A 9,870-nucleotide genomic window follows, 5' to 3' on the forward strand; every position below is an offset into this window, starting at 1 on the left:
ACAATTTAACTCCCCCCCCCCCCCTGCATAATTCCATGGTTTTTTTAATACAAAGTTCCATAAATCTCGCTACATCCATCCAAAATTTCAAACTATGGCCTAATTTCTCAATTCAGCAAATTGTTCAAGAGCCATAAGAAGCTGATCATTAGGTCAACACCGAGACAAGCATAATACTGTACATCGATTCAATCTTAGGAACTGGTATAATCCAAAAAGCGAATCGAACGAACCCCCAAATCACGAAAATGATGGCGAATCACACTTACTAACAGTGGTAAAAACAACCTATAACGCCGAATCCAAAACTACGAATTCCTAATTTCTTGATCTAATCATCGATTTGAGCCATAACTCAAAAGTGAAGGCAAAATGGCGTCCTCCAAATCATCGTAAGGTTTAGGGGTAATAACGAACCAGAGAAGCCATCAGATTGAGACGAAAATCGCCGGACCGAATTGATTCCTCCAACATAGCCGCGAATCAACGAAGGAAGTGAAGAACCTCGAAGATGACGAGATACACCATTCATTTTTCTTCTCTCGTACTCGCAAATTTTGGGGGTTTAGGGTTTTTTTACTCTGTAGTTTAGTTTCTTCTTCGTCTCGATCACATGAAACGTTAGATCTACAAATGAAATTGGTATTACTTACTCGGCCTTTTCATTTCAAATGGGCCTCTCCAATCATAGGCTCATTAGTTCCCTCCATTTCATTTTAAACGATATTTTAAAAGGAAAAAAAATTGTCTTTTGAATGTTTTTAATTTTTTATGCAAAAATTAAATGTATCTTTTAATCATTCATATTTACATTATGTTTTCTTATTGGATGAATTCATTTATTTGTGAGAAATTCTCAAAAATAGCACCAAAATAAGTTTTTTTCCAAAATTAGCAAAACATCTATAAAATTTTAAAAATAGCACCAATTAATGTTTTAAAATTAAATCTTTAATTCAAAATACTAACCCTACCCCTCAAAAAGTATACCCTAAATGTGAAATTGAGAACCCAAACGTGAAGAAAAAAATTATAAAAATTAATTTTAAATATTTTAATGTGTTAAATAGTAATATTTTTGGAAATTTATGGAATGTGTGATATATTTATCCATAAAACTTGTTTTAGTGATATTTTAGGGTATTTCTCTTGATTTAACGGTGTTTTTATGTAAACAAAAAAAATTTATATGTAGAAACCTTAAATATCACTTAAAAAAATGAAACGGAGGAGTATTAGTTACAAGTTTCGAAAATGATTCAGTATGGGTTTAATTCGAAAACAAAACAAAAAATGAATGATACAACAATTACGTACACATCTTCTTGTGTTTGTGATCTTAAACAGAGAATAAAGTAATTTGAACAAAAAGGTACAAAACAAACCACAAATAGATACAATTTGTATGGCAATCGAATCCTTTTTTTTTTTTTTTGGCCAGCGCAATGTGGTTCCATGCTTTGTGTTTTCCTTGCAAGTAGCCAAATACTCCTAACGTAGCAAAGATTCTTCAAAATCCGATTAACCAAAAAGTAACCAAAACTTCCGATTAACCAAAAGTACAGTAAAAACACAAAAACATGGCCAAAAGACTCAAAACCAAACTAAATCAAGAAATAATGTTTCGTACTTTTGTGGTAGTTTCGGCCTCTCGGGTGTTTTTGGATATCACTAGGTTTTCAGGTTTTACCCGAACCGAACCAAGAATCGGTCTGTAGTACTCTAAATCTTATGAATACAACCAAAGTTTTAAATTTTTGAGATAAAGATTTCAAAAATTAAAATTTTAGGTTTAGATATATTCAATTGGGTCTGGCTGATTCTTGTGATCTTTTGTTCAGACATTTGTATTGTGTCAAAACAGGAAAAACCGGATCACGATTAACCAAGTTCAGGTTTAGTTATCAAATCCCTTCCGTTCAAAAATCTCCAAATAACGTGGAAGAGGATATAGAACAAAAAGCCATTTCATCCAACCTACTTGAAACCCCCAAAAGGGTTCTAAAGCAGAGGAGACCCAAACCACAAAACCGCCGTTTATTGGAACATTATGCTCATCTCAGCAGTGATTAGTGCCTCAGGGATACACCAAATGAAAGGGAAGATGATAAACCCTAAAAGAGCTAACAGTGGTCCTGCTGCGTTCAACTACGTCCTTCAGCACCAAAAGGACCTCCTGAGACTTCGTAGAATATGAGGAAAACTAGTGGTAGCAATGAAACTTTTTGAATCGAATTGGTTGCTGCTTCAGGCAGAGAAACATCAATCATCATCTTGATTCTTGAAGATCAGCCTAAGCAAAGTCATTCATGTTATAGTCCCTCATAACCCTTCCCTTCTGAATATATCAACAAACATAAACTAGAATAAAGCTTAAAACAATTTTACAAACTCTTGAATCCTTGATACGAAAGTCTAAAACTTTTACGAGAGGTTAAGCAGTACGAACCGTGAAAGAATCGAGGGTGGTCTCAAGATCTTCGTCGTCTGAAGAGTAGCAGAGATTGAGCTATGCTTTAAGAAGAAAACAAAACTCAACCATATCGTTATAGTTGGCTATGTTGCATGGAAACGGAAACGGAAACGCGGAAACGAAACGTTTCGGAAACGGGAAACGGGTTTTTTTGAAAAATAGGTAATGGAAACGTATAGGAAACATGTATATATATATATATCTATATATATAATATAGATATAATAAATCCCTAAACATAAAAATCATAATAAAAAAAATTCTGAAACAACACAAATTCAAAACATAAATATTAAATAGTTTAATTAAAAACTGTAACATATTATTGCAGAATTGATCATAGACTGTTTGTGTTGAAATTATATTATTTATTGCAGAGTTGATCATAGACAGGTAACATATTATTTAAGAGTTGAAATTATATTATTTATTTATTAAATTTCAAAATTATAAAAAAGAGTTTCCTTCGCGTTTCCAAAACAGAAATGGGGTTTCCAACATGTTTCCAAAACAGAAATGGAGTTTCCATCGTGTTTCCAAACTGGGATTTTTAGGAAACGTGTTTCTGAGTTTCCACGAGTTTCCGTTTCCGAAACGGGAAACGCACCTCAAAAAAAGTTTCCATGCAACATATATAGTTGGTCATATCTTGTAAAAGATTTAAGAAACTGTGGTTCTCTGTTTTGAAATTGTCCATATCACATTGACAAGTCCTAGGTGATGATTCCGATCAATTCAACTGAGACACTTGTGTTCCTGCTTTCGTGAGAAAGACTGATACTTGTTTTCTATCTTTCCAATCATTAGAGATGAAATCTTATCTAGATATCCAAGATTTGCTAAACCTTGTTTTACACAAATCAATAATGGCAAAGACCAAAAAAAAATGAAAGGGAGATACAAACACATTGCACAAGTTTATTAAAACCGTATGTAACGTAAACTAACTTTACGAGAAAGAAAAAAAAACTAACAACTTTAGAACAAGCTGTGAATGAACAGAGTACAGAGCTTTAGTCTATCGCTTACAAGCTCTGTACTTTAAAACATAGTTGTGGGAATGAACAAAGAACACTCTTTATCGTAACAGAGTTTCTTCATACTCCCGAGTTTGCTGCTGAAGGTCCGGTAAGTCAGAACTGATGGAGAATTTGACCCATCTCTTGCGATCCATATGGTTCAGAAAAGGATGCATTATGAAACCTACGAGTAGCATCACAAAGCTTACTGCAGCTACTTTTAGAGACGAGAGTGCTACAACAGCACAGATTAGTAACGTTGGAGGAACACACATGAGGATCGAACCTACGGTTCCTATAGGTATCTTGTACGGTCTTGATGCAGCAGGGTATTTCGTTCTCATCCTTACAAAAGCTATGAACTCCAAGATCATACCAACGCAGTAGAGTAAGTTCTCTGCAGCTACAATCTCTTGAAAGCTTAGCCAAGACAAGAGCACAACGCCTGACGCTGAAAACAGAATCCCTAGTAAAGGTGTCCCGTAGCGTGACCTTTTGGCAAAGAACTTAGGAAGCATACCGCGCTCAGCCATTCCAAGAAGCTGAAAAGAGTCACTACTCATCTCGGCTAGAAACATTCCCATGTTTGATGTAGCTGCAGCCGCTTGAACCCACCATCTCAACCACGCTCCACCAAGAGCTTTGGCCACATCAGAGAAATACCCATCTGTCCATTTCTCACGCTCTAGCGGGATTGCCCCGGTTCCAGTCAAAAGAGGGAAGATGTAAGAACAAGCAACTAAGATCACACCATAATACAAAGCCTTTGGAAGCGTCTTGTTCGGGTTCTCCACTTCACCAGCTAGTGTGCTGATCGAATCCCAATAGTTAAGATTCCAGAAAAGCGTCTTCNATATGGTTCAGAAAAGGATGCATTATGAAACCTACGAGTAGCATCACAAAGCTTACTGCAGCTACTTTTAGAGACGAGAGTGCTACAACAGCACAGATTAGTAACGTTGGAGGAACACACATGAGGATCGAACCTACGGTTCCTATAGGTATCTTGTACGGTCTTGATGCAGCAGGGTATTTCGTTCTCATCCTTACAAAAGCTATGAACTCCAAGATCATACCAACGCAGTAGAGTAAGTTCTCTGCAGCTACAATCTCTTGAAAGCTTAGCCAAGACAAGAGCACAACGCCTGACGCTGAAAACAGAATCCCTAGTAAAGGTGTCCCGTAGCGTGACCTTTTGGCAAAGAACTTAGGAAGCATACCGCGCTCAGCCATTCCAAGAAGCTGAAAAGAGTCACTACTCATCTCGGCTAGAAACATTCCCATGTTTGATGTAGCTGCAGCCGCTTGAACCCACCATCTCAACCACGCTCCACCAAGAGCTTTGGCCACATCAGAGAAATACCCATCTGTCCATTTCTCACGCTCTAGCGGGATTGCCCCGGTTCCAGTCAAAAGAGGGAAGATGTAAGAACAAGCAACTAAGATCACACCATAATACAAAGCCTTTGGAAGCGTCTTGTTCGGGTTCTCCACTTCACCAGCTAGTGTGCTGATCGAATCCCAATAGTTAAGATTCCAGAAAAGCGTCTTCAGATACAAGTTCCAGTTCACATTCCCTAAGTCCATCACAAGCCACCTCGATGGCTCTATCTGCGGAATAGAAATCAAACCCATCACAGCAAAGGGAAGGATTGAGAAAACCCCCATAAGCACAGCAACCCAACCAACTATAGTTAGTCCCCTGTAGTTGAGATACGTCAACAAGATAGTCAACACCAAGATGGCTGCAACTCTAGGCAAACCGCTACCTAAAGCAGGGATTCCAGATTTCAAGTAATCAAGAAACAGAACAGGATACAACGCGTTGTCAATAACACCACTCAGCCATTTCATCCAACCTTGCTGAAACCCCCAGAATGGTCCCAAAGCAGAAGAAACCCACACAACATAACCACCATTCTCTGGAAACATTGTACCCATCTCAGCAGTGATCAAAGCCTCAGGGATACTCCAAATGAAAGGGAAGATCACAAACCCTAGTAGAGCTAACAATGGTCCAGCTGCATTCACACTGTCTTCAACACCAAAAGGACCTCCTGAGACTTCATAGAATATGAGGAACACAAGCGGCAACATCGAAACTTTCCGAATCTTGTCAGTAGCTTTAGGTGACGACGGAACCTCATCATCGTCATCACGGCGGACACTTGAGTAAGGAACGTCATCGTTGCTGCTACTGTACTCTCTCATCTCAATAGACGCCGAGTGATCCACAGTGATGATCCTCCGCTTCTGCATAACGTCATCCAGATTTTAAACGGATTAGAACTCTCCACATCATCCCCAATTAAGTATTTTTGATATCTGCAACAACCTTTATATAGATTAACTCAAATTTGCTACAGTTCTGAATCTAGGGTTCATCATACTTGGTAAAGCAAAAAAAGGAGACTTTTTTTTTTACTTTTCTCAGATGGGTATCTTTAATATACATCAACAAAATCGAAAAAGAAACGAGAAGGAACTTAAAAGTAAAGATCTTTGAACTGGATCATTCATCAAGAAACAGAGATTGATGTCTTGATCAACGATGAATAAAGATTAAATCTTTAACGAGAAGTGAAGAAGCACGAACCGTGAGAGAATCGAGTCGAGGATCTTCTTGAGATCTCCGTCGTCTGTTGGGTTAATAAAGCTTTGGAAACGATTCAGAGATGGTTGAAGAAGAAAACAAAACAAACCCCTCTCTCTGTCGAATAAAACCCAGATTTCAAAAGAATGAAATAGAATTTTATTTATATATTTAGTTTTCGCCTCGTGTCATCGAAGTGGCTTTTTTAAAAAACAAAATGTGCAAAACAAAGAATCACAAAGATGGATCTGGAATCTGGAATCTGGAATTTAGTGTTGTTGTCATTGTTGTTGGTGTATATTAGTATTTGACTAGTCTTTAAAATCGAACTACGAATCTTAATTGGTTGCTAATTGCTAAAAATTGAGAGAGACCAAAGCTCTTCATTAATGCTTTTTATTTTATTTAGTTTGGTTTACCTTTTTAGGTTTAGACTATGGACTATGGTAAGTGGTAACCATTTTTTTTTTTGTATAAACATTACAGATTTTGTAAATGAATTAGAAAAAAAAAAAGTATTTGAGGCAAAAATATTTGATAAATTGGGCAAGGACAAAACGTTATAAAATCTGTTCACGTGTTCAAAGAGCAAATACTATGTACGGATCTGTGGTAGTTATCGTGTACTCTTGAGTTGGTTTGATTTGACCTTTCGAACCATACTGATGTAGCAGATCTAGCAAATGTACCATGTCCATGGTATTACTATGGTCAGTCATTTAATTTATTACCACAGAAAACTTCAAATCTTTTATTTTAATTTCGTGTTTGGACCTTATTTTATAATCCTCTTCCAAGAGAAAGTAGTACACTCAAATAGGCTCCTTCATACAACTGAATTTTGGATATTTGTGAATGAAAAATATAATTCATTAATTTTATAGTAATTTTTTTACCAAATAACGCATATGTTATTGCAGTTTTGGCTCCAAAATTATATTTTTTTTTGCTTCTAATGATTTCTTCGTTTTTGTGGTCTAATAATTTATTTATTTTGTTGCTTCTAACAGTTTTTAAACATTCTTAATAAAATGGTATTTTACAACACCCTAGTCGTCTCTCCATTAGCTCCAAAGCCAACATCCGGAAATGAGGAAAGAATACAAATTAACAATACTAATACTATTGTGGGTGGACCTACCTTTCATAAGGATAAAAAAAAGTCAGCTTCTAAAATTTGAAGTTGTTTGATATTTATCGCTTAATATTTGAAACTAACAGTATATGAAATAACTATGAATTCTAAAGCTATTGTATTCAACATTTTTTAATGTCACATAGATGTTAATTGAAATAATATAACTCAGCTAATGTTCAGATTTCTCAAGTTCTGAGACACACCAACTCTATTTCAAAGTGTGATTCAAGTCCTAAATGTTTCTTGGTGGAGGAGAGAAACAAATCATCGCCATTACTTCCGACTTCTATTTCTTAGTTAGAGATATTGAGATCTTTCTTTCTCCAACATTACTTTCGACAGACGAATTTTATTTTCTTTTACAACTGAACCCCCATCCACCTCTGTCAATATATCTTCAACTTCTTCTATCATTGTTTCTTTTCAATTGGATGTTTTTTTTTTTTTTTTTTTGATAACTCAGGGTAAATTCTCAGATCTATAGAAGGGCTCGAGACTAATCTCTAGGAGAGGTGCAGCCCACGGATACACATCTAATGCCCAACTCCAAACACTTTAACAAAAGAATCAAAGCTTTAACCAGGAAACTTGAATCCATAAAGAAACACATTAAAATGTGGGATAGATTTAGTAGGCAGAGAGCGGAGAGAGAAAACGCAACACCTGTGGATCTATCCCAACGGTTGTCTGGCCGCTTACTGACTTAACAGCAATCACTTTACGCATCCTCGAAAATAGCCATGCCACCAGAACGAAGCATGACCTTTTCAATTCAAGGTGCAATAACAACAACACAAACCAACTTCAAGTATCAAAAATTCAAAAAAAAAATGAGATTCTTCATGTTCGAAAATTAAATGTAAGATAGATTTAGTAGCTGAAAGCAGATGAAAAAATCCGCTTTACCTGTGGATCTATCCCGACGGTTGTCTGGCCGCTTGCTGATTTAACAGCTCTCTATTTCTGCACTTTTTTTATTCAAAGACTATGCCATAGTGATTGACATAGCCTTCGATACATAGTGCAAAATCTCATCATTCTCTTAACCCCAAACACATGAAAACTGGAACCAAAAACAACAAAAAGCATCAAACTTTACTACAGCTTTAGGATATTATCCCAGATAAAGCAAAACCTAAACACGGAAGCATCGATATAGCAAATAAATCAGAGACGCCGGCGCTGATGCGGCGCCGGAGATTGAGATAGCTCAGCTGTGGATACAAAAGCATTGAATTAGGGTTTTAAGACTAAGAATCGATTCCATTAAATAAAGAAACGAACTCTCATCAGGCTTATTGGGCTGAACCAATAAAGCCCATAGTTTTTATTCAATTGGTTCGGGTTGAGATAAACCGGGTCTTTTACACGGCGGCTATGTAATGTAATTAGGGTTTAACGATCGACGTAGGACGACGTCGATTTCATTAAATAATTCTATTGGGCCGGTTCACTTAAAAAGCCCGTATTATATTATGTTAAGTCAATTTTCAAATTAGTTATAAAATTTAAAAAAAAAAGAACAGAGTCGCTCTGTTTCCGCGGCGATGGGAACTCTGTGAAAAGATGTTTCGTTTGTCTTCATCGTCTTTACGATTACGCAAGATTTTCCCGCCGTTTTACTCTGTGTTCGTGAAGCTAAACACTCGTGTGTTTTCGTCTCATTCTGTTAAAGCCCTCGCCGCCGGTGTATCTAAAGCAATCAAAGAAGGAAACTTTAACTTGTTAGATTCTGACTACAGCCTAAATTTGCAACGAAACGAGACGAATTTGGTCCTTCTTTCGCTTGAATCGGAACCCAGTTCTGCGGTAGAGTATTTTCGATGGGCAGAGATTTCTGGGAAGGATCCTTCTTTTTATACCATTGCTCATGTTTTGATCCGGAATGGGATGTTCGATGTTGCAGATAAGGTGTTCGATGAAATGGTTGTTAACCGTGGGAAGGATTTTCACGTTCTGGGTTCGATTAAGGATAGTTCAATGGAGGTTTGTTTGAGACATGGAGATGTTTGCAGGTTTTTGATGGATTGTTGTTGTAAATATGGTATGGTTGATGAAGCTATGAAGATATTTGTGTATAGTATTCAATTGGGTGTAGTTATATCGGATGAGACTGTGTATAGGTTGCTAAATTCTTTGATTGATGGTGCTCGTGTTGACTTAATAGCTGATCATTTTGATAAGTTATGTAGAGGAATCGTGCCTTATGGTGTGAGTGCTCATGGATTTGTAATGGATGCTCTTTTCTGCAAAGGAGAGATTACAAAGGCTTTAGAGTTTCACCGGCTAGTGATGGAGAGAGGTTTTCGTGTTGATATAGTTTCTTGTAATAAGATTTTAAAGGGTCTTTCGGTTGATCAGATAGAGGTAGCTTCTAGGATGTTACGTTTGGTGGTTGAATGTGGTCCGGTACCTAATGTGGTGACTTTTTGTACGTTGATTAATGGGTTCTGCAAAAGAGGTGAAATGGATAGAGCGTCTGAGCTTTTTAAAGTTATGGAACAGAAGGGTATAGCGCCAGATTTGATTGCTTACAGTACTGTAATTGATGGATACTTCAAAGCAGGGATGTTAGGAATGGGTCATAAACATTTCTTGCAGGCCTTACATAAAGGCATGAAGTTGGACGTCGTTGTTTTCAGTTCAA

At 36.9% G+C, this 9,870-nt stretch overlaps 3 protein-coding genes and 1 long non-coding RNA gene across 5 annotated transcripts in view; 1 reads left to right on the top strand and 3 right to left on the bottom strand.

The window, feature by feature from the left end:
• The window catches only part of LOC104741783 (probable ribosomal protein S11, mitochondrial), a 2,241-nt gene extending 1,615 nt beyond the window's left edge, over positions 1-626 (bottom strand). The window contains exon 1 of the mRNA XM_010462700.2: positions 418-626. Within this exon, the coding sequence (XP_010461002.1) occupies positions 418-532 (115 nt within the window). The 5' untranslated portion in view covers positions 533-626. The remainder of the gene's footprint in view (positions 1-417) is intronic.
• Positions 3,357-6,405, bottom strand: LOC109124799 (probable polyamine transporter At1g31830). Of its 2 annotated transcripts, none has more exons than XM_010462704.2 (3): positions 6,089-6,405; positions 4,685-5,817; positions 3,357-3,984 (listed from the first exon to the last, which is right to left on the bottom strand). In XM_010462704.2, the coding sequence occupies exons 2-3, from the start codon at positions 5,749-5,751 to the stop codon at positions 3,552-3,554; spliced, it is 1,500 nt and encodes a 499-aa protein (XP_010461006.1). In that variant the 5' UTR covers positions 5,752-5,817; positions 6,089-6,405; the 3' UTR covers positions 3,357-3,551. The 2 variants fall into 2 exon arrangements, with proteins under 2 accessions (XP_010461006.1, XP_010461004.1); XM_010462702.2 differs by having other exon boundaries at positions 3,357-4,291; positions 4,992-5,817; positions 6,089-6,402.
• LOC104741785 lies at positions 7,366-8,446 on the bottom strand. The gene is made up of 2 exons (XR_760374.2): positions 8,130-8,446; positions 7,366-8,025 (listed from the first exon to the last, which is right to left on the bottom strand). It is a non-coding gene; the product is annotated as an uncharacterized LOC104741785 (long non-coding RNA).
• The window catches only part of LOC104741786 (putative pentatricopeptide repeat-containing protein At1g31840), a 4,006-nt gene continuing 2,886 nt past the window's right edge, over positions 8,751-9,870 (top strand). The window contains exon 1 of the mRNA XM_010462705.2: positions 8,751-9,590. Coding sequence (XP_010461007.1) covers positions 8,790-9,590 — 801 coding nt within the window. The 5' untranslated portion in view covers positions 8,751-8,789. The remainder of the gene's footprint in view (positions 9,591-9,870) is intronic.

The sequence above is a fragment of the Camelina sativa genome, chromosome 14 (genome assembly GCF_000633955.1).
Source record: "Camelina sativa cultivar DH55 chromosome 14, Cs, whole genome shotgun sequence".
In the NCBI taxonomy this organism is placed as follows: Eukaryota; Viridiplantae; Streptophyta; class Magnoliopsida; order Brassicales; family Brassicaceae; genus Camelina; species Camelina sativa.